We start from the raw sequence: 26,143 nt of genomic DNA on the forward strand, positions 1-26,143 counted from the left end.
CCCAATCTTGAGCCTTGAATCTTTATTGGATGGTGCATGGTATTCTTGAAAAGTTAGTACACACACAAACAAAAATATATTATAAATATAAGTAGACAATAGGATGTGAGTCATAATATTTGTTATCATCACAAATATAAACTCATAAGCTCGAGTTGCAACAATCACCTCATTTTTTATGATGACAAATACTACTCGTTGAATTTGTAAAATTAAAAAATATTTTCTCCCAATCTCCCACTCACTAGGATAAAAATTTTAAAAATATGGGAAAATATTTTTTTATTATTATTTTAAAAAGTATAACAAAATAAATAAAAAAGATAAACTAAAATAAATGCAAATACAATAGTACAATCTCCCCATTTGACTTTATTAAAAAAAGGAGGAACACAGAAAATAAGAATAGTGAAAAAAAATGATTATAAAATAAAAATGATCCTTGATTTGGTAAAGATGATTTTTTAAAATAATTAAATAATAAAAACTTAGTAAGGAATGTATTGATAACGCATAACCCAGAAAGGTTTGAAATTCAGAAACTATTAATCAAACTCAAGTTTTTTAAAGGGTCAAAATTTTTTAATCGAATATCTAAATAAAGGAATAAATTAGAGAAAGAAACACTAATTTTTTCAAAAATTACTTTCATGAAATATTTCTAATAGAAGATTAATACAAAAATTGATGAATCAAGAATCATGATTTTCAAACTCAAGTATTAAAAATATCATTAGATAAAAGGTTTTTCTTAAGATTTAAGAAATACAAGAAAGGTAAGATTACTTTTTGTGGGATCATTTTGTGCCTCTTGTTAGTTGTTTGGTGCACTTTGTGCATCTTTTCATTTTTGATACACTTTGTCTTTCTAAATTTCGCATCATTGTAAATCTTTTAATTTTTTATAAACTTTATATATATTTCTAAATTTGGCATCATTGGCCTTTTTTTCTTTTTAACAAATATGCATCCTTTCTATAATTTTTAAAAAACTAAAGAAAACACATTATATTGACAAAAATGAACTACTTGATTAAAAAAGTTTGTTGGGGATTTTAAGCCCTTATAACTAGTCCCGGTGCTAACTAAGAGGGGGTGAATTAGATATTTAAAACTTATTTAACTAAAAGAAATATCTTTTTATATCTTGCAGTGAAAATAAAAAAAAAATCAATAATAAAAAGATTAATAAAAAATTTTACCCAAGCAACTAATCATAATAAAAATAAAGTGCAAAAATAATAAAGGAAAGAACACACCATATTTATTGTGGTTCGATCCAACTTGACCTATGTCCACTCTTCGGAGGCATGCTCTGAGTATTACACTAAACCTTTAGTGACTCTCCTTTAGTCCCCACAAATAGGTAGAGAAGCCCTTATAAAATCACTTCCACCTTCCCCAGTGTGACGGAGTAGCTGGGTCCTTTGACACCAAAGAGATCTTCTTCTTCCCAAAACTTCCCTCAAGATGAACCTTGAATCTAATGGTACTAAGGTGCAAGCTTGTCGGAACAACTGTGTGAAACCCCCTCCACACTCCCTTAAAACCCCCTCCAAGGATCTTCTCCCTCTCTCAAACTCCACCCTTTTCACTATCCATTTTATGTTCTCTCTTCAAGTTTTCTCCAGAAGAATGAAGCTTCAATGGCTACGAAAGACAATAATCAAGTGCCTTGACAAAGCTTAAATAGATGGCTTTGAAATACCCTAAAAATAATCTTGGCGGTAAATATCATCCTGTACGATGTGCTTAAAAAAAAGGCTTTAGAAAACCCTAAAAACTCAATTTCGGTGTCACATATCATCCTAGAAAATCGCAAGATTGTCCTATATAAAGTGCGAAATTTGACATAATAGTCCCAGATGATATCATGATACTTCTAGAGGATCAGTTCAAATTTATACAGATTGTCTAGGATGATATTATGGATCGTCCTAGACAATTATAAGAAAAATTATGGTATTTCATCTTGGACGATTTAGGAAAATCAGGTATATCAGCAAACATCATTTGATACAATATACATATTATTAAGGATGATCTTATTTTATAATTTAACCATAATTAGTCCCCTAATCACCTGATCAATTTAGGTATGATTTGTACTTATCGTCTAGGACGATCTAGATCATCTGGGATGATTAGAATAAAATTTTAATCTTAAATCCTTGCCTAAATTATCATTGGCATCTATTTTTTAAGATCATAACAAATCATCCTGTATGATCAAAATAGTCCAATACGATTAGTTCAATGAGCTGATTATCTTAGATGATATAAATTATCCAATACGATTAGTTCAAAACTTAAACTTTTAGTTTTGACTCAATCTCACTCCACCTGAGTGTATGTGTGGATGGCCACCAAGAAAGCATACACCCTTATAGGACTTGACTAAAGATATCAAATTTATATCAATGAGTATTACAAAAATTATTACAATAAAACATATTCTACCCAATTTTGAGCCTTGAATCTTTTTTGAATGATGCATGGTATTCCTGAAAAGTTAGTACACATGCAAATAAAAATATATTGCAAATATATATAGACAATAAGATGTGAGCTACAATGTTTGTTATCATCAAAAATATAAACTCATAAGCTCAAGTTGCAATAATCTAAACTCAATTGGATTCCCAAATCTAACCTTTGAATGACATTATAGGGGTGCTCTCACAAAAGACCTAGTGAGAGCATGTGGTACTTGGACAGTGGCAACTCAAGACATATGACTGGAGACATGAAGAAGTTCATTACACTGGAGACCAGTATTAGAGGCAAGGTGACTTTAGGAGACAACACCACCTGAAATGTGGTAGGCTCAGGTATTATTGAAAATGCTAAATAAAATTAATTAAAAATATTTAATAGTTGATGGTTTAAAGCATAATTTGTTAAACATTAGTTAATTGTGTGACAAAGATTTTGACATAAAATTTATTTTCGACAAATGCTTGATTAGCTTAAATGATAAACTTGTATTAGAGGGAAAATCAATAAATAATATTTACATGTTAGATCTTAATTATGATAAAAATTTAAATTCATTATGTTTAAAACAACAATGGATGACTCTTGGATATGGCATAGGAGACTATATCATGCTAGCATGAAAACACTTAGAAGTATCACTCAGAAAAGCCTAGTTAGAGGAGTACCTAAGTTAGACTTCACTAAGGACCATTTATCTGATGCTTGCCAACTAGGAAAATAAGTAAATCAAATTTCATTCAATCAAGGATGTGAATACATCTAGGCCACTAGAAATATTTTACATGGACCTATTTGGTCCCGTTAGCACAGCCGACCTAGGTGGGAAGTGTTGAGATTATTATAATTTAGTTTCTTTTTTATTATTGCAATTCTTGCAACATGTGTATTTTTTATGACTAAAAACATTATTATTTTAATTATTATTTCTCCTAATATATTTTGGATATATTGCTTCTGTTGTTTGTGTATACTAACAATTTAGAGAAATCATACTCCAAACTGTTGAAGACTTCAAGGGAGAATAGATTAGGATTTATTATAAATAGAGTATATAATTTTCACTTTTATTGAGTCTGAGAGAGTGTGAAAATAATTGAGTAATCGTGCACACACACACTAGAGGAGTGTTTAAAATCTATAAAAATTTAAACTAATCATACTGTACGATTTTAGTTTGTACTGACAATTTAGTTAGTTTATTTCCTTTAGCGAGCAGTTAATCAAAAATTGGGCAACAAAATTTTTCAAAGTACTGTTCATACTATACGAAGTTGGCTTCGTACAAATGACATCCATAGTATAAAAGTATGGGGAAAATTTTTTGTCCAAACGATCATGTACATTTTTTTTAAATATTCATCAGGGACAAAATGGCTTTCACATAGACGACATCTAGAGTACAAAAATATGGAGAACATTTTTGTCCAGATGAACATGTAAATTTTTTTAATTGTTCGTCCAAGGTTTATTAAAAACATTTCATACCGGATCGTGCCAGTCAATTTTGAATTGTTTGTCTAAGATGAACATCGATTGTACTATACGATTGTGCATGCTCAAAATTGAAAATTTCAATGTTTTAGACTATTTTTCATGTATTTTATATAAATAGTCCTTAGAAATTGACTGAAAAAAGTTGTTCTTTGTGAGTTATTTGAGAGCAAGTGAAAGAGTGTTTTTGTGAGAGTGGTTTAGATAAAGTTCTTGTAATTGGAGTGCGAAGGAATAACAAGGTTACTCAAAGGTAAAAATATCTTTTAGTTTTCGGTTACTACTCTTCTTTTCTTCTTCTTAGTTGCTCGAGAGAAGATCTTTGAAGAAGATCTGGTACTCTGTCAATACTGGAGGGTGTGTGAAAGGACGACGGTTCTCTACCGACACTTGGAGAGTGCGAACAGATGACAATTCTCTGTCGATACTTGGAGGGTGTAAAAAGGATGACGGTTCTCTATCGAAACTTGGAGAGTGTGAACAGATGACGATTCTCTTTCGATACTTGGAGGGTGTGAAAGGATGATGATTCTCTACCACACCGAGGATTAGTAGAAGAGAGAATAATAATGTAGGCTTCTCCGCCTTGCTGAGGGGGCAAAATGTGAGTCACTTTTAGTAATAGTGCAACACATGAATATGGAGTCTTCAAGAACTGGATGTAGGTCTTGTTAGACCAAACCAGTATAAATATGTGCGTTTTTTTATATTCCACATTTTTATCCTTCCACACTTTAGTATTTATGATTAAAAATTTTACTTTTACAAAAAATAAAAAAATCAATTTTCTATTAAAAAATCCAAAAAAAAAAACTTAAATTATCAATTCACCCCCCCCCCCCCCCCCCCCCCCCTGTTGCTCACCCCCCCCCCCCCTCTCTTGGTTAGCCTTGGGACATTAGCATAGGATTAATAACCTATACGGAATCAACAAGTGGTATGGCTTTGTTTCAAAACTATAAGTTTAAGCTACTTTTTGAAAATAACAATGGCTACTTTTGGAAACAAAAACACACCTGAAGGGTATTGGATCACTATACCTCTATTATTTGATAATATCTCATTCAATTTTTGGAAAACACATATGTCTATATTTTCTCAATCACTTGACTATCGCATATGGCTTTTAGTTCAAGAAGGATATATTAGGCCAACTAGACTTGTAGATGGCATTAGAGTTGAAAAACTATTTACTAACTGGACTGTAAAAGAATGTGACTTATATAATTAATTATAAAATATTTAAATAGTTTCTTTTATGCACTTAAATTTGAATATTACATGCGGGTTTCTACTTGCAAAAGTGAAAAGGAAATTTATGATAGGCTTTGTATCATATATGAAGGGACTAATGAAGTGAAGCAATCTAGATTAAATATCTTATTACATGATTATGAATTATTTTGTATTAAACCTAATGAATCTATTTCTGATATGTACACAAGATTCACTCAAAAAGTCACTTCTTTGCATGCATTAGGTAGGGAACTAATGAATGATGAAATGGTTAATAAAATTCATTTTTATTCGCCTACTGGTTATGATACTAAAATAACTTCTATTATAGATTTTAAGGACTTAAATGTTTATTTTATTAATAATATTCTTGGATCGCTAGTTGATTACGAGTATGGAGTAAGTTAAAGGAAGATTGATGCAGGAAAACAGTGAAAAGAGAAGAACATAGCACCAAAAGTGGATGACTCGAAGAGTGATCAGTCACAACTTGAGGATGATATTACCTTAATGACAATGAAAATCGGGCATTTTCTTAAAAGGATGTAAAGGAGACGCCATAAGTGGAATAAATGTAAGTTCCACAAAAATATTAAGGTTTCTAATGATGTGATTTTTTATGAATGCAAGAAACCTGGACATATAAAAACGGACTACTCTAATTTTAAAGCCACTCCTAACAAGGAGAAGCTAGAGGAGAAAGAAAATGGGAGGAAGGGCAAGAACAGATTTTAGAGAGCTTTCTAGGAGGACTCGACTTCAATTTATCAGATATAGAAATAGAAGAAGAAGTCATCAACTTGTGTTTAATGGCCAATAATCTTGATCAATCAGAACAAAAAGAGGTATATGATTTAACCTATGATAAATTGCTTGAAGTTTCTGCAAGAATTCATATTGCATATAGAAAAATCAAGAAAATGCATATTATATTGAACTTAGAATTATAAGAGTTACAAAAAGAACATGAAACCCTTAGAAGAGATCACACACTGATTGATAACAATCACATTACCTTAATAGATGAATTTGATAAATTAAATAAGCAAAATGATCTTCTAAAATCATTCTACACTGAACTACAAAAAGAATTTAAATCTTTTACATATGAATCTAAAAATAGGGAGCATTATCTAAAATATGATAGTAATGTGTTAAAAGATGTAAACACATTTATTAAATTGAAAGTGAAAGCTCTTGAAAAAATAGGCCCCAAACTTGAAGATTTTACTAATCCTATTTTGAAGTCAGAAATTTTAAAACTTAGGAAGAGATAAATTTATCATCTGAGATTAAAAAATCCTTTTCCTGGAGTTAAGCGTTTTACTTGTGGGATGATTGGACATATTTCACACACTTGTACTTTACATAAAAAACTCTTTTAGTGTGGAGACTTAAAATGCATAAAATAAGTCATATCATATATGCATATTGTTTAATTTTACCAAGAGGAGAATCCAAACTATTTTGGGTTCCCAAGTCTAACATTTGATTATTTTATACGTATGCTCTCATACAAGACCTCGTAAGAGCATTTGGTACCTGGACAGTGGTTGCTTGAATCATATGACTGGAGACACTACATGATTCATATCACTAGAAGCCAGGAATTGAGGCAAGATTACACTGGAAGATAATACCACTAGGAAAGTTGTTGGCATAGGTATGATCGAAACTTGAATAATTTTTTCATTGAGGATGTTTTACTTAGAGGAGGCTTAAAGAATAATTTGTTAAGTATTAGCCAGCTATGTGATAAAGAGTTTAGTGTTAAATTTTTTCCTGCTAGTTGTATATTAAGCCTAAATAGAAATGATGTATTGCATGCAACATTTTGAAAACCGGACCGGACCGGCCGGTTCAACCGGTTGAACCCCGAACCGGCCGGCCGGCCGGTTACGGGCTGCTTAAGAATTGTTTCAGTAAAGAACCGGGATTGAATCGGTCGAATCGGCGGTTCAACCGACGAACCAAAAAACCGGCCTTGTTATAAAAAATCGGCCGGTTCAAATAAAACCTTTTTTAGCCTTCCAATTTAATCCAATGGCTTAGAGAAAGAGAGTAACAAAACAAATACAAAATTTACAAATCGTGAAACCCTATTCTTCTCCTCATTTTTGCGATTCATCCAGGCAGAGCGACGGAGTTGTTTACAAATCGCGACTCCATTCGGACGGGAGGTGTTGTTTTGCCGGAGCAACGGAGCTGATCGAACTCATTGAAGGCTTCCTTCTCTTGGTCAAGTTCTCCTCTCCTATCCACCGTGAGTTTTTTAATTTTCTCGCACTTCTCCTTGCTCCTATTTGCAGCCGACGATAGGCTGTGAATCTTGATGAGTTTTCTTGTTTGATGGTGGAATTGAAATTTCAGTTCTATGTTTATGTTTCAATGTTTCCTTTCCATGAAAATCTTTGTTTTTTTTTTTTTGGATTGGCAAGCCTTTGGGTTTATGTTTGAAAGTTTCATTTCATGGAGACAATATTTGTTTTTTGTTTGAATTGGCAACTATTTAGAGCAAGGTTTTTAAGCCTTAGAGACATTTCACGATTGTAGCTATTTGTTAAGTAATATATGTGATCGACTTAAATAGTTTTACATTCTTTGTGTTCGGTATGTTTCTGAGTTCTATTTTTATACAGTTATATGTATTCTAACTTTTGGTTAATCATTTTAGGCCAATTGAACCGTGTTAATTGAATATGCTTAAATACAGTGTTAATCAAGTGCTTGAGTTTGCTTGTAATCTACTCGAACAAATTCTTTGCAAATTAGAAATTACTGCTGCATGGGGAAGATACTAAAAAATCTTTGAATGTTGATGGAATCTATTTAAATGACTTTAGATAATTGTTTTAAAAAACTTGAGGACTTTAAATCTACACGAACTGATGTGTTTTTTTAACTGTAAGTGCACTTGTACATTTTATGATTTATGATTATTTATTAAGATTGTGTTTATGTTCTGATTGGTGTTTTTTGTCGTTCTCCACATACCTTAGCATTATATATAAAATGGATCAACCAACAGTTTCGTCTCATGGTGTGCGTGAAAAGATCGATATTGCTTGGAGTCATTGTAGTGAAAGTAAAGGTGCAGATGGAAAAAAACAATATATATTCCTACATTGTGGGATTATATATAAAGGTGGAGGAATTAATAGGATAAAGAAGCATCTAGCAGGAGTAAGAACTAACATATCTTCGTGCAAAAAAGTCCCACATGACATTCATCGCCAGATGATAGAAAATTTAAAAGAAATAGGAAAGAAAAAAGTACAAACCCATGAGGAGTTAGAGCACAACACAACATTGTTTGTTGATGAACATATAGATGATGAAAGGGGGTCTTCATCACTTCCAAAGTCACAAACCTCTGATGCACACCATGAAGGACTTGATAAAGGGAAGAGAAAGAAAGATGAAATAGATAACTTTTTTGCACCAAGAACTAAACCAAGTTCTCAACCCTCATTGAAAAGTGTAATGGCTTTCAAAGAAGTCATATATCATGCTGATTTAGCAGTTGGAAGATGGTCTATGATAGTTGCATCCCCTTCAATGCCATAAACTCTCCTTTTGCGCAGAAGGCAATTGATGCTATAGCTGCAATTGGACCTGGTTATAAGTTGCCATCCTATCACAAATTGAGAGTTAATCTTCTGCGAGATTGCAAAGAGGAATGTCGGTTGCTGATAGATTCATATAGAAGATCTTGGAAAGAAATAGGTTGCACACTCATGGCAAATGGTTGGATAGATAACAGGAATAGAACTTTGATTAATTTTCTTGTTTATTGTACAAGGGGCTTAGCTTTCCTGAAATCTGTTGATGCTTCTGATATTACAAAGATGCGAAGACACTTTGTTCACTATTTGGTGAAGTTGTAGAATGGGTGGGGCCATAGAATGTTGTGCAGCTTGTAACAGATAATGCTGCAAATTATAAAAAGGCCGGTGAATTACTACATGAAAGGTTTGGCAACATTTATTGGTCTCCATGTTCAGCACACTGTTTAAATCTTATTCTTAAAGATTTTGGGAACATGCCTCACATTCAGGATCTTGCCCAAAGAGCTTCAAAAGTTACAATTTTCATCTACAATCATGTCTTTATTCTAGCTTGGCTAAGAAAAAAAGAAGGTTGGAAAGAGATTATTAGGCCTGGAGCAACTAGATTTGCTACAACTTTCATCACTTTGAAAAGCATATCTGAACACAAGAAACATTTACAGGCTTTTATAACAAGCAAAGCTTTCTTTGAATCAAAGATTTCCAAAACAGTCAAAGGGCAAGAAGCATCATCTATCATTTTAGATAATAAATTTTGGAATGACTGTTTGGTAAGTTCCAAATTGACTGGGCCTTTAATTCGATTATTGAGAATTGTGGATTCGGATGAAAAACCATCAATAGGATTTCTTTATGATGGAATGTACAGAGCAAGGAGAGCAATCAAGTTAATGTTTAGGAATGTCAAAAGGTTGTACAAACCTTACACAAGTATTATAAAGAGGAGATGGGATAGTCAGCTAAGACAAGGTATACATTGTGCAGCATATTATCTTAATCCACATTTTCAGTATGATAAAGATAATTTTTGCCAAAAACCTGAAGTACTGCAAGGTTTAACTGAACTGATTGGAAATAAAGATATATGTCCTAAATCAACAGTAACAATGAATGAAGTTAGGCTATTCCGTGACAATTTAGAAAGCTTTGGGAAACCAATTGCTCTAAGAATGGCCAAAGAAATGCAGCCTGGTAAGTGAAATAAATTGGTTAGAATGCATTTATTCTATCATGCATATCAAATATTAATTAACTAATATTTATCTCTTTATAGATGAATGGTGGAAGATGTTCGGATCAAGTGCCCCAAATTTGCAGAAATTAGCTGTTAGAATTCTCAGCCAAACATCTTCCTCTTCTGGAATATGATGATGTCCTTGATGATGTTTGAAATGAGAATGAAATAATTGACAATGACGATATTGATGCTTTTGGAGGGGAATGTTTTGATGAACAAGGATTTATGGATATAACTTTTGATGCTTCAAATCTAGGAGACGAGTTCTAGCTTTATTTTCATATTTATGTTTGAACGTTGAAGTTTGCCTTAATATGAAATTATGAACATTTTGTTTGATGACAAAAACTATGCATTTGTTTATGTTTTATTGACTTATTTGATGCAACACTTATATTATGTGTTATTTGTTTATATTTCATAAACTTAATTGATGTTATGTTCATGTTATTTGAATTAGGTGCTATGAAAATAGAATGTAGAATGAAGGTATTACAGGAAAATTTAATATTTATTTTATTTTTATTAATAATATTATTATTTATTACATTATCCGGTTCGACCCCAGTTCAACCGGTCGAACCGTGAACCTCTACTTCTTCCGGTTCGTTGTCCGGTCCGATTTTCAAAACCTTGATTGCATGGAACCAAGATAAATAATACTTATGTGCTAAATTTGAACTATATTAAGACTCTTAATGCTTTTTGTTTAAACATAATTTTTTATGAATCTTGATTATGGCATAGGAGACTTTATCACGTTAGCATGAAAAACCTTAGAAAAATTACCCAAAAGAAACTAGTTAGAGGTATACAAAAATTAGACTTTACTAAGGATCATCTTTGTGATGTATGTCAACTAAAAAAATAGGTTAAGTCCTCATTTCATTCCACTAAGGATCTTAAAATTAGCAAACCATTAAAAATAATTTATATAAATCTTTTTGGACCAGTTAACACTGTAAGTCTAAGAGGGAAGGTATACGCATTTGTGCTAGTTGATGATTTCTCAAGATTCACATGGGTGAATTTTTATTTCATAAGAGTGAATCATTATAAGAATTTAGATATTTTTTTTGACTTGAATTCAAAGGAAACTAGGATGTGAAATTTTAACAATTCAAAGTGATCACAGAGGTGAATTTAAAAATAAAAAATTTGAAGATTTTTGTAAAGAACATGGAATTGATCACAATTTTCTTCACCTAGGACCCCTTAGCAGAATGGCATAGTTGAAATAAAGAACATAACATTAATTGATACTTCTAGAGCCATGTTAGCATAATATTCACTTCTTAAATATTTTTGGGCTGAAGTGGTTAATACTGCATGTTATATTGTGAATATGGTGAACATTAGATTGAAATTCAACAAAATACCCTATGAGTTTTTAAAGGGAGAACACCTAATTTATCACATTTATATATTTTTGGATGTAAGGTGTTCATTCATAATAATGGAAAATCTCCTTTAGGAAAATTTGATCCAAAATTAGATGAAGGAATTTTTCTTGGATACTCTAGTGTTGGAAAATCATATAGAGTATTTAACAAAAGAACTTTGATAGTTTAGGAGACCATACATGTTATATTTGATGAATCAGATATTTTGAAAGAGTAAAGTTTGGAAGATAATGATATAGAAAATAACTCTCAAATGATTGAGAAGATTAATTTGGATGAAAATTTAGAATTAGAAAATCATATATCTAGAGAATTCAAATTTTTTAAAAATTACCCTAAGAAATTTATTCTAGGTGAACCTAATAAGGGTGTTAGGACTAGTCATAGACTTAGCAAAGAAGTTAACCATTATGCATTTATTTAAATGATATAAGCCATAAATAATAATCAAGCACTTTTTGATGAATTTTAGACATACAATTAGAGTTAAATAAGTTTGTAAGAAATGATGTTTGGGAATTGATTGGAAGGCTAAATTATCAAACAATAGTTTGAACTAAGAGGGGATTTAAAAAAAAAATGAAAGACTCAGGAGTTCTTATTCAAAATAAGGCTAAATTGGTGGCTAAGGGGTATAATCAAATTGAACGGATTAATTTTGATGAGACTTTTGCCTCTGAAGTAAGACTTGAAGCAATTAGAATTTTGCTAGCATTTGCCTATTTTATAGGATTTAAATTATTTCAAATGAATGTTAAAAGTGCTTTTTGAATGGGGTGATACAAGATGATGCATATGTTAAGCAACCTCCAAGTTTTGAAAGTTCTAAATTCCCTAAACATGTGTATAAATTGAAAAATGTATTGTATGTATTGAAGCAGGCACCTATGGCTTGGTATGAGAGGTTAAGCGATTTTCTATTAAGAAGATCTTTTGTAAAAGTAAGTATCGACACCACTCTCTTTTTAAAGAAATTAGGAGATGATATACTCATTGTTCAGATAGATGTTGATGATATCATTTTTTGATCTACAACTAAAAATCTTTGTAAAGATTATTTAAAAATAATGAATAGTAAATTTAAGATGCGTTTAATGGGAGACTTAAGTTATTTTTTTATTTTAGTATTAAACAAATTTAGGAGGGAACATTTCTTAATCAGTTAAAGTATGTTAAGGACATCTTAAATAAGTATGAAATGGATAATACTAAACCAGTAAGTACACCAATGAGTTCCTCAGTTCAATTGGATAAGAACCCAAAGGAGAAATCTATTGATCAAAAGAAATTTAAAAACATTATTGGAACTTTTCTTTATTTGACAACTAGCACACCATATATTATGTTTAGTGTTTATTTGTGTGCTAGATTTCAATCATATCCAAAAGAAACACATTTGATAGCAGTAAAAAGGATTTTGAGATATCTTTTGGGAACTCAAAACTTAGGGATTTAGTATCACAAGTACAGATCTTCATTTAAAATTATTGGATATTTTGATTTAGACTTTATAGGTTGTAGGGTTGATTGAAAGAGTATATCTAGAACTTATTAATTTATAAGAAATTCATTAGTTTTTTTATCTAATAGAAAATATAATTCTGTTGTCATATCTACCACTGAAGCTGAATATATTATCTTAAGAAGTTGTGTGGCACAAGTTTTTTGATTGAAATAATAATTAATTGATTTAGGATTTATAATAGGTATAATTCCAGTTTATTGTGATAACACTAGTGTCATTTGCATTTCAAAAAATCATATTCAATATTCTAGAAACAAACATATAAACATAAAACATCATTTTATTAGAGATCATATAGTCAAATGAGAAATTGAATTGAATCTTGTTTAAAATGAAAACTAACTTGCAAATATTTTTATAAAACCACTAGCCTTTTTATACTTTTAGCACCTTAAGAACAAGGTCAGGTGTGATTGATCTTAATATATAGATAAAATCCTCTCCAAACTTAATATGTTTTTATGTATGTTTGAATTTATTTTTGTTTTAGTTATTAGTGTTTTTATTTTCAGAGTTTTTTTTTAATTTAGATGTTTGTCACTTATGTAAGGTTGATTGAATTTTAAAAAAATTTCTTGATTTTATTTTCTTAATGTTTTATTCGTATTATATGAATTCTGTAGCATATCTTTGATTTGTTCTAGAGTTAATCGCAAAAATTCTAGATTTTTGTACTGTACGAACTATACATATTTGTTTGTACACATGTGGATGGTTATTCGGTTAGATTCATTATTATAATTAATCCTATGTATGAAATTATATTTTATTTGTATAATCCACGTGTCATTTTCCATATGGGACAAACTTAACCGTCATTAAAATGATTTTAAATAACTGATAGTCCCGGACGAACACCTATTCGTATGTACGATCGTATGGTCAAAATTCTGTATGAAAGGATGCATCATAATTATGTGTTTACAAAAAGTTGTTTCATTTTGGACGTTATCATTCATCCATACAAAAATTATTTCATCCCACACGATCTCAAGATCATATGTATGAAGCCATTTTTATACATTATGATGGGTTATTTTTTAAAAAAAATAGGAGGACTATTGAATTCATTTCCATTCACTTCCAAATCCTTCGTAAATCATTCTAGAGGCTCCAACCTAGGAATGGCAAGTTCTAGCAAGTGCTCTTGAGTTACTAAGGGATCGTCATCCAGGGGTGGGGACGACAACTTATTGTCTAAAGATAATGATAATTCTTTTTATAGGTATATAGCTGCCAAAATCACTCCTTCAAGACTACTAATTCAAGATGAAATCCACTTTTCAGTTATGCCTCTATTTGCTTCAACCCAGTTCTCCTTCATTTTGATTTTAATTTATGCTTATCAGAGAGAAACTTTTCACTATTTCCTAACAAATTTGAGGGTCGGTGAGGATGAAAGTAGGATAACTTCTTTTGTCAAAAAAAAAAAAAACTTATGGAAATTACTAAGGAAGATCTAGGAACGTTTCTTCACTTAAGGACTCGTGGGACTAGAGCACACACCTTAACCTCTAAATCTTACTATGACTGGTCTGAGATAAATAAAACTCTTAGAGGTGTAACTTAAGTATGTCACTTAGCTAGAGTTTACACTTTGAACCAAAATGCCAAGGTCATCCAATATGTCTTAAGAATTTTAATCATTCCTAGAGATGGTGATCGCATAAATATGACTCCTCTTATGTCCATCATTACCTATTTGATCGTAACTGGATAACCTATTGATGAGGCCCAACTCATCTTGGATTGCATTTATAACCTTTCTAAAATTGTGCTTCCTCATCATAAGAGGAAGAAAAATATTGCTCTATGACACTTAGTGACCAATATTTTAGAAAAGAAGTACAACATTATTCATCCTGATCCTCCCACTGAAATGCCAATCTTCTTCACTGATGCTTCTTTACGGTCTTTGTTAGGGAGGAATGAGAGTTCAAGTGAGGATATTGAGGGAAAAGGGGGAGCACCTGCACCTACTCAGGGACCTGATCAGAATTACTTTCAGGAGATGGTCCAGTGATTTGATCAAATGGAGACTCATTTTGATCAGCACTTTGATCAAATTTAGACTATCTAAACTAGTAGGATGCACGATACCAAGATGATATGGGGTGGATCTGAGGTTAGTTTGACTCTGTGAACACAAATGTAACTATGATGAATAATTATTTTTTAGTGTTCAATTAGCCACCTCCTTCAGACTAGGGTCCCTTTGACTTTTAATTGTACTTCTCTGATGTAATTCCTATCACACCTTAGATTGTGATGTGATGTTGTATTTTTCTTCAGTTGTTCCTTTGCATGTTTTTGTGACTTAGTTGTACTTGTGTGATGTGATGTAATGTTTGCTTTGATATTGATATTAGAAATTGTATGTTGCAAATCTTATTGATATCAATCAAAATTGACATGTTTTTTTTATATATCTTTATTCTTAGTTTTTGAAATGATAGTATTCCTATCCGAGAAATAATTTGAAATTGATCACTAAAATTAGAATAAAATTATTTTGCATTTCAAATTAATTTCAATATGAAAATCCTATCTTTAAAAAATTTTAAATTAAATTTTAAGTGGATTTGGATAAGGAAATCAATTTCATGTTCTTTTAAAAAAAATTATTGCAATTTTCATATCTTACTATTTTTTATTTTCTTTTTCAATATGTTTATTTTAGTTATTAGTGACATTTGATTTTAGAAAACTGATTTTGGAAAGACTTAAAAAGAAAATCAAAATAAAATGCACAATATGTGCAAAAATTAAAAAAAACGTAAAGATTCATAAATCGAAAAGATGCATAAAATGTGTCACAAAAAGAAAATATACACAAAGTGTGTCATTCAAAGAAAAGATGTGCAAAGTCGACAAATTTAAAGTTTTATTAAGTTCTTTCATTTATCATTTTATCTCTACTTCAAATCTATCTAATTAACAACTATACTCAATATTGAATTTGAAATTCAAAAATATTCATTTTGTCACTTTTGCAATAATCATCCTTATTTAAATTTGTCTAGAATAAATTATGACTTTGATTAACTTTTCTTTTATTAGTTATTCCTTAATTTAAAATTTTGAATTTTTTTTTTATTTTAGTATGAAATTAATGTTGTAATTGCAATCGGTTTAAAGAAATTTTCACAGTCATTTCTTTTGATTTTTTTGTTTAACTGCTTTATTCTCAAATTCTACTTCCCTTTTTATTATTATAAAAAGGGGGAGTAATAATATTGTTTGTGTTGTGTGTTGATTGTGTTTGTTTGTATTTGGTTTTTGAGTTTTGTGTTTCGTGTTTCTGTTGTTTGTGTTTGTGCTTTTTGGATATTGTTTGTGTTTGTGTTTTTTGGATTTTGTTGTTTGTGTTTATATGTTTTTAAACAATTAAAAAAAAATTGTGCTTTTCATGGAAACTCTCTATATTCACATGTTCATTCTTTTAGAAGGTGCTAAAGAGAAATTTAAAATATACATGTTAACTCAAACAATAATTATTTTGTCATAATCAAAAAAGGGGAGATTGTTGAGATTTTTGCAACTTAATTTTTCGATTGTTGACATTCATGAAACATATATGTTTATTATGATTCCAAATATTATTGTTTTAATTATAGTTTCTCCTAGCATATTTTGGATGTATTGCTTTTGATATTTGTATGCACTAACATTTCAGGAAAATCATACTCTAGATTGTTGAAGACTTCAAATAAGAATAGATTAGGGTTCATTATAAATAGAGTATGTATTTTTCATTTTATTGAGTCTGAGAGAGTATGATTGTAATTGAGTAACTATACACACACACACTAGTGGAGTATTTAAAATTTATAAAATGTTTTAAAAACTAATCGTACTGTATGTATTAATTTCATATGGGTCGATTTGTTCAGTTACACTCTCCTACGAGTAGTTAAACGAATGAGAGGAGAAAATTTTTCTAAGTATGGTTCATGTTGTATGAAGTGTCCTTCATACAAATAATATCCATTGTACGAATTGGATGGGTTCCTTTTCGTCCCTACGAATTCTAAGCTTTTTTTTTTTCAACTGGTCGTACTGTACAATTTCTTGTTTGTATAGACGACATCTAGAGTATGAATTGGACGGGTCCCTTTTTGTCCCGATGAATCTCAAAGTTTTCTAAATTGATCGTATTGTATGATATCTTGTTCGTACAGATGACGTACAAAGTATGAATTGGACGGGTCCCTTTTCATCCAAACGAATCCCAAAGTTTTTTGAACCGATCGTATTATACGATATCATGTTCGTACAGATGACGTCCATAGTACGAAATTGAAGGGTCCATTTTCATCCCGATGAATGCCAAATTTTTCTAAACGGATCGTACTGTATAATTTCTTATTCGTACATACAATGTCCAGAGTATGAAAATATGGGGAACCTTTTCATCCTGATGAAATTGAAAAATTTTCTAACTATTCATACAGAAAAAACATGATTCGTATTAGATGATTATCATGTACAAAAATATTTTGTACATATTCACAAAGGTTTATACACAATAGTTTTTGAACAATTCGTATGTACAAAAATAGGATCGTACAGTACGATCATAAATGCTTAAAATGGAAATATTTTATTTTCTGGACATTTTTTCGTGTCTTTCATCTAAAAGGTCCTTAGAAACTGACGTGAAAAAATTTTATTCTTCGTGGTTCTTCAAGGGCAAGTGAAAGAGTGTTTTTGGGAGAGTGTTGAGGGAGTTTTTACAAGTGGAGTGTGAAGGGATCACATGTTTACTCGAAGGTAAGAATCTCTTTTAGTTTTTAGTTACAACTGTTCCTTTCTTCTTTCTAGTTGCTCGAGAGAAGATCTTTGAAGAAGATTCGATACTCTACCGACACTTGGAGGGTGTGAAAGTACGGCAGTTTGTTGAATCTCATTGATTCTTGAAAAGGTTATTATACCTAATCTAATGTCCCAAGGCTAAACAAGAAGGGGGGGTGAAATAGTAATTTTAAAAACTTGATCCTTTCTTGAATTTTAAAATTATAGAAAATAATTAATAAACTTGAGCAAGTTGATTTAATTTTTTTTTAAATAATTTTTTAACCATAGAAAAATTTAAAAACTTACAGAAATAAAAAGCAACAAAAAATAAAATGACACAAGAGTTTATAGTGGTTCGGTCAAACATGGCCTACATCAACTCCCTGAAGTCTCCAACTTCAGGTATTGCACAAAACCAAAGTGACTCTCCTTTTTCCCCCATAGCAAGGTGGAGAAGCCTTTATAAAACTCTCTTCCACCAATCCCTGGTGTGGCAAAGAACCGTTGTCCTTTCACACTCTCCAAGTGTAGGCAGAGAACTTCATCCTTTCACACTCTCCAAGTGTAGGCAGAGAAAGTAGACATGCGTGTTTTCCAAAAATCAAAAGGAATATTGTCAAACAGTGGAGGTCTAGTGATAGAGTAACCCTCAAGTGTGTTTCGGTTTCCGAAAGTAGCCATCTACGTTAATCAAAAAGTAGTTCAAACTTATGATTTTGAAACGGTGCTCTGATACCACTTGTTGAGTCTAGTAATTAGGTTGTTAAGCCTAAGTGAATGTCCCAAGGCTACCAAGAGGGGGGTGAATTGGTAGTTTAAAAAATTTAAGTCCCCTTTAGAAAATTATTGAACCGAAATAAAATTTCTTTTAAATTTTGTAGAAATATGTTTTTCAACCACAGAGTTTTTAAAACTGAAATATAAAGTGCGAAAACATAAAAACAGTAAAGTAAATGACACCAGATTTATAGTGGTTCGGTCTATAACCAGACCTACATCCACTCCCCAAAGGCACCCTCTGAGTATTGCACTAATACCAATAGTGACTCTCCTTTTGCACCCACAGCAAGGCGGAGAAGCCTTTACAACACTCTTTTCACCACTCCCCGGTGCGGCAGAGAACCGTCCGTCCTTTTACACAATTCTTAGTGTTGGCAGAGAACCGTCCGTCCTTTCACACTCTCCTAGTGTGGGCAGAGAACCCTTCAGCTGTTTACACTCTCCAAGTGTGGGCAGAGAACCCTTCGGCTGTTCACACTCTCCAAGTGTCGGCAGAGAACCGGATCTCCTTGACAGATCTTCTCACAAGAATCTAGAAGGAAGAAAGAAAAAGAGTGAAGAAATCCAATTTCACAAGTAGAGAAGTCGGTTAATCGTTTGGACGAAAATTTATTCGTCTGGACGAAATTTTTACAGAGGACCGATCGTCCTGGACGATAATTTATTTCATCTGGACAAAAATTTTCCAGAGGACCAATCTCCACGGATGATAATTTAATTTCGTCTGGACGAAAATTTTCTAGAGACCCGATCGTCCTGGACGATATTTAATTTCGTCTGGACGAAATATTTCCAGAGAACCGGTCGCCACGGACAATAATATAATTTCATCTGGACGAAAATTTTCCAGAGAACCAATTATCCTGGACGATAATTTATTTCATCCTGGACGAATATGACCTAGAAAAATTTTTCGAGCAAGTTCCAATTTGTTCCATATGCTCTATAGGAGATAACTGTCTGATCGTCCAGTACGAATTGGAAATTGTCCTGTACGATCAGTATAAATTTTATATGATCTCCTTATGTGTGTGTATGTTTTTATTCACTCAAAATACAATCACTCCCCTTCAATTTGATTTCTAAGAAAAGTGCAAGCATCAAATTATACAAAATATCGCATGCTGAATTTAATTTGAAGTCTTCGTAGTCTGGAGTTCATTTTTCCTGAAATGTCAGTACACACAAGAGCAAATACAATTCTTCTAAAAAAAATGTTAGGAGATAACTACACATTTGAACAATAATGTTTGGAATCATCAAAACTTCATAAGTTGCAAAAATGTAAAGCATGCAAATAGCAACTATCTTAACATAAATGACAGTCTTAAGTGGACATTTTATAGAAAAAACATGAAAAATTGTCCATAAAACTGCATTTTTTCAAATATGATCGTCCACAATCGTCCCGTATGATCGTATTTTGTACGTATGATCAGTATAAAAATTGTTGCATACGAAATCAATATGAATCGGTATGAGCTACCTTCATACCTGATCATCATCCCGTATGAACTGGGTTCGTCCAGTACGAATAGTTCTTTTTCAAAGTTTGTTGGTACAAAAGGTCAGGATGAACTACAAGTATATAGAATAGAGCCGTTCATCTTAGTATGATTGAAAATTATCGTCCGTACAAACTTTGCATTTGGTAAAACTAGAGTAGATCATCCTGAGATGAATGAAAATTATCATCGGGATGAACTATGTATTTCCCAAAAATTGCGGAGATAGTCTTAGGATGAAATAAAAATATCGTCTAGACGAACAGTGTATTTACAAAAAAAATATAGGAGATCGTCCTGTAACAAATGGAAAATATCAACTGGGCAAACTTTATATTTTCCAAAAATAGAGGAGATCATCTTGTGATGAACAAAAAATATCATCTGGACGAGCTGTATATTTGCCAAAAATAGAGGAGATTGTCTTGAGATGAATGGAAAATATCATTCATACGATCTTTATATTTGGAAAAAATTTATCCCTCTTTGTTTGTTCCATTGCTCATTAGGGAATATAACTGACCAGATCATCTCATACGAACAAGGTTCGTACTGTACGAACATGGTTCATACTGTACGAACAGGGTTCGTACTGTATGAACAATTTAAAAAATATGAATTTTAAAACTCTTCCCCTGGTATGTGTGTGCTCAGTTACTCAATTACAATCAAACTCTCTCATACTCAATAAATTAAAAATACAATAACTTTAAACTGAATTTGATTTGAAGTCTTCAATAATTCGAAGTATGATTTCCCTAAAATGTTAATACACACAAGATTAAAACAATTCTTCCAAAATGTGTTAGGAGAAAATAATAATCAAAATAATAATATTTATAATCATCAAAAACATACAAGTTGCAAGAATGTAAAACATGAAAGCTTAGTAGCAACTCTCTCAACAATCTCCCCCTTTTTTATGATGGCAAAACAATTATTATTTGTGTAAATTTGAAAATCCTAAGTTTCTCCTAAACTCCCCCTGAATAAATAAGCATGTGAGTATAAGTGGTATTTATGTTTTTCACACACAAAGACGACACAAAAATGACACTGAAACGAGAAATAAAACCCTAAGCATGAACAAAAACAAAAAAAACTCAAGACACGAACAAAACAAGACACACGAATAAAATAATCAAATGTCAAACAATATTTCTCCCCCTTTTTTACAACAGCAAAAAGAGAAGAAGAAACAAACTACGAAAATGTAAGAAGTCATATGAGAAGTATTTGATAATTGATCCTAAAAGAGATTGAGTTGTATTTGCAATAACAAGATTAATATTCATTAGAGAAAAATAAAGATTCATATCATTTATGTTAAGATATAACACAGATAAGGAAAAATAAATCAAGATCATGCATCATTCTAGACAATTAGATAAGGAGAATTATTGCAAAGGTGGCGAAATGAAAATGAATTTAAGTCGAATGTCAATACAAAATATAATTGATCATTAGATTGATTTGAAATTGAAGATTAAAAGGTAGAGGAAAGAGCATACACTTTTCAATATTTGTGTCACACTTTGTGCATCTTTTTATATTGGGCTAATTTTGTTCCTCTTTTTCAATTTGTGAACCATTACACATTCTTTTGATTTTTGTACATTTGTTCATTTCTCAAGTTTTTAATTGATCTTTCCAAATTTGATAATCTAAAAGCTCAAATTTCTCTAAGTACAAAGATATTTATATTGAAAAGAGAAATTAAAAATAATAAAATATCAAAATTGCAATAATAATATTAAAATTATGTTAGTCTAAAAAGAATCATGAGATTGATAGCCTTAACTTGATCGAGTTATAAGGCAACTTAAATTTTTTGAAAAATAAGATTTTTCTAATGAATTTAAATTTTGTATTACTTTTAAAATTATAAAACTTATTAGATCAATTGTGTTAGGATAATCATATAGGCTAACAAACATTTCTGAAAGAGATCAAAAATAACTAAAATAAGACAAGATAGTTTTTATTGATATTAAGGTAAATGATAATACATTGTAGCATAATTGATATCAATATCTAAGATTCAATAAATATAAAAATTAAAACTAACAACAATCACAAACATTTAAAATATCATCATATCACATCATCAAAACTGGCAAAGAAAAAAACATAGAAGAAGTACATCAATCATTCTGAGTGGCCCTGATCTGGAGGAGGTGGCTAGTTGAATAGATTAAAATAGCTATTCATCATAGCTATACTTGTGTTGATCGAGTCAAATTGACCTCTTACCCAGCCCATATCCTACTGATATTGAAAATCCTACTGCTAAAGATGAGCTTCAATTTGGTCAAAGCGTTGATTAAAATGAGTCTCAAGATGATCAGAACGATGAACCATCTCCTAAAAGTGTGGTCTACTAGCAGGCGCAGGTGCAGGTGTAGGTGCAGGTACTCTCCTCTCTCCCTCAGAATCATCACCTCCATCATCTTTAACAAAGATTGCTCGGAATGAAGTATCATTATAGTAGATAAGCTCTTCTAGATATGGAACAAGAAGAATAAGACCATACTTCTTTTCAAGAATATATGTCACAAGGTGTCTTAAGGCTATATTCTTCTTTCTCTTATGGGATGCATGGCCAATTTCAAAAATTCCAAACATGTAATCAATGATCAATTGGGATTTGTCTATTGGTTATCCAGTTATAATCAGGTATGTTACGGTGGAAATAAGAGGAGTGATATTTATTCGATCACCATCTTTTGGAATGATAGAAGTCCTAAGAACATGCTGGATGATTCTAGCATCTTGGTGTAAAGTATTTACCTTAGGTAAATGACATACTTCTCTAATCCCTCTAAGCACTCGGTTTATCTCAGTATAATCAAAGTCAGAGGCAGAGGTCATGGTATGGGCTATAATCCCTTGAGTCCTTAAATTTAAGAAAATCCCCAGATCCTCCTTAGTTATTTCTACCCTCTTTTCCAAAGCATAGGAACTAATCCTACTTTGGTCATTACTGAAAGTCATGCTTGCAAGGAAATAGTGAAAAATTTCTTTATTGTAGGAGTGAAATCAGAGTGAGGATAAAAGCGAATTGGGTAGAGGCGAAAAGTGTCATTACTTAAAAGATAATGTTCTCCTGAAGAAGAGATCTAGAAGGGGTGATTTTTAATGAGACAAACTTAGGAAAAGATTATTTGCCTGTTTTGGATAGGAAAATTTCTTCGGCATTCCTAGAGGAAGGTCCCTTATTCAGTTTCTTAGCCAGTCTACTCCTTTTTCTAGAGCTTGCCATTGAAGGATTTGGAAAGATGAGAGGGTTTGAAAAGACTTTTGGAGAGTATGAAATTTGAGTTCTAAATCCCTTCTGTTTAAAAAAAATGATCTTTCATACGAACGAAAGTTGGTTCATCCTAGACGATGTTTAAGTTCGTACATACAAAATAAAACTTCATATATACGAATGAATGCATTTAAAATGAAACAACTTTTCATATTCACACAATTTATGATGCATCCTTTTGTATAGACTTTTTGACCAAAGATCATACAGATGAACTGGAGTTCGTCCGGGACGATTAATTATTTAAGATCATTTTAATGACGATTTGGTTCATCCCCCCACATTGATACGGCACATGTTCGTATGTACGAATTAAAGGTTCATATGTATTATTCAAAATAATAACTGCTTCTGCCTGTATAACCATCTACATGCGTACATACAAATGAATACATATAGTCCGAATGATCTGGGGATCATACAGACGAACTATATTGAAAACAAAAATGATACATAGACTGACCTACCAACAATCGATACACTACAAAATTCATCCTATACAAAATGAATTTCATACAGTATGAAAAAAACACTTAAAAAAATTCATACAATCGATCAAAAATACGAAATATGATGTGAAAACATTTTAAACACACAAAACACAAAAATACAGGAATAAATAAAGATATGCACATAAATTTCCAAAAAATAGTAAAACACATATAAAAACACATATCAAGGATGCTGAATTTTATTTAAGCATTCAAATCAATCACACCAAGGCTTGTTCTTAATGTACTGAAACTATCAAAGGCCAGTAGTTTTATAAAAATGTTTGCAAGTTAATTTTCCGTTGAAACATAATTAAGTTCCAGTTCTCCTTTAGATACATGATCCCTTATGAAATGATGTCTTATATCAATAATTTGGTTCTTGAATGTTGAATAGGATTCTTTGAAATGCAAATGGCATTAGTGTTATCATAATAAATAGAAATAATGTCTATAGTAAATTTTAAGTCAATCAACTGTTATTTTAACCAAAGAACTTGTGCCACACAACTTCCTAAGATAATATATTTAACTTTACCAGTATACAGGGCTACAGAATTCTATTTTCTACTGGACCAAAAAATAATTAAACTTCTAATAAATTGAAATATTCCAGATGTACTCTTTCTATCAACCCTACAACCTACAAAGTCTGAATCTAAATATTAAATTATTTCAAATGAAGAGCTAAACTTAGGATACCAAATTCTTAAGTTCTGAGTTCCTAAGAGATATCTTAAAATCTTTTTTACTACTGTCAAATGTGATTCTTTTGGATCTGATTGAAATCTAGCACACAAATAAATACTGAACATAATATCGAGTCTGCTAGCAGTCAAGTAAACCAAAGATCTAATAATCCCTCAAAATTTCTTTTGATCAATAGATTTTCCCTTTGGGTCTTTATCTAACTCAACGAAGGAACTCATAGATGTACTAACAGGTTTCGTATTATCCATTTTAAACTTTTTGACGATGTCCTTAACATACTTCGACTGACTAAGAAATATTCCCTCCTCAATTTGCTTAATGCTAAAGCCTAGAAAGTAACTCAATTCTCTCATTAGGCTCATCTCAAATTCACTACTCATTATTTTAGAAAATTCATCACAAAGATTTTTATCAGTAGATCCAAAGATGATATCATCAATATAAATTTATATAATGAGTATGTCATCTTCTAATTTCTTTAAAAAGAGAGTTGTGTCCACCATTTCTTTTTTAAAATATCTCTCAAGTAAGAAGGTGCTCAACCTCCCATATCAAGCCCTAGGTGTCTGTTTCAATCCGTATAATACCTTTTTCAATTCAAAAATATGATTTGGGTATTTTGAAATTTCAAAGCTTGGAGGTTATTCCACATTAACATCCTTTGAAATCACCCCATTCAAAAAGGCACTTTTAAAATCCATTTAATATAATTTAAATCCTCTAAACTAGGCTGAGGCTAATAAAACCCTAATTGCTTCAAGTCTATCTATACGAGCAAAAGTCTCCTCAAAATTAATTCATTCAATCTGATTATACCCCTTAGCCACCAATCTAGCCTTATTTCTAGTGACTGCTCCTAAGTCAATCATTTTTTTCTCGAATATCCACTTAGTCTCAACTACACTTTGATCCTTTGGTGTTGCAATTAATTCTCAAACTTTATTTCTTATAAATTGAATTAATTCTTATTGCATTGCCAAAATCCAAAATTTATTCAAAAGTTCTTGATCAATATTTGTGGGTTCTATTATAAAAATAAAGGAAAAATGATTAACTTCTTTGCTCAGTCCACATCTAGTCCTAACACCCTCACTAGGTTTACCTAAAATCAATTCCTTAGGGTGGTTTTTAGATAATCTCAATTCTCTAGGCAAAGGGTTTTCTATCTCTAAATTTTCTTCCAAATTAACTTTCTCAATCTTTTGGGAGTTTATTTCTATCTCATCCTCTTCAAAATTTGACTCTTTCAAAATACTAAATTCATCAAATATAATATGTGTGATCTCCTTAATTATCAAAATTCTTTTTTTGAATATTTTATAAGATTTTCCAACACTAGAGTATTCTAGAAAAATTCCTTCATCTGATTTTGGATCATATTTTCCTAAGGCAGATTTTCCATTGTTATGTATAAACACCTTATATCCAAAAATATGCAAATGTGACAAATTATGTGTTCTCCCTTTAAGAAGATCATAGGGTGTTTTATTCAAGTTCAATTCGATGTTCACCCTATTTAGAACACAACATGAAGTGCTAATTACTTCAACCCAAAATTATTTAGGAAGTAAATATTCTGCCAACATGGC

At 31.3% G+C, this 26,143-nt stretch overlaps 1 protein-coding gene across 1 annotated transcript; it reads left to right on the forward strand.

Moving 5' to 3' along the window:
• Positions 1–9,268: 9,268 nt before the first annotated feature.
• LOC114579894 lies at positions 9,269–10,163 on the forward strand. The gene is made up of 2 exons (XM_028695842.1): positions 9,269–9,986; positions 10,069–10,163. Exons 1-2 carry the CDS (start codon positions 9,269–9,271, stop codon positions 10,161–10,163), a joined length of 813 nt encoding a protein of 270 aa, XP_028551675.1.
• Positions 10,164–26,143: the final 15,980 nt, after the last annotated feature.

Source organism: Dendrobium catenatum, unplaced genomic scaffold (assembly GCF_001605985.2).
Source record: "Dendrobium catenatum unplaced genomic scaffold, ASM160598v2 fragScaff_scaffold_693, whole genome shotgun sequence".
NCBI classification, from domain to species: Eukaryota; Viridiplantae; Streptophyta; class Magnoliopsida; order Asparagales; family Orchidaceae; genus Dendrobium; species Dendrobium catenatum.

Bases quoted from the DNA above. Each gene is read 5' to 3' on its own strand.
- LOC114579894 (XM_028695842.1), top strand. From the start codon at position 9,269: ATGCCTCACATTCAGGATCTTGCCCAAAGAGCTTCAAAAGTTACAATT. The intron at 9,987-10,068 runs GTAAGTGAAATA...ATCTCTTTATAG, and splicing joins GGCCAAAGAAATGCAGCCTG to ATGAATGGTGGAAGATGTTC.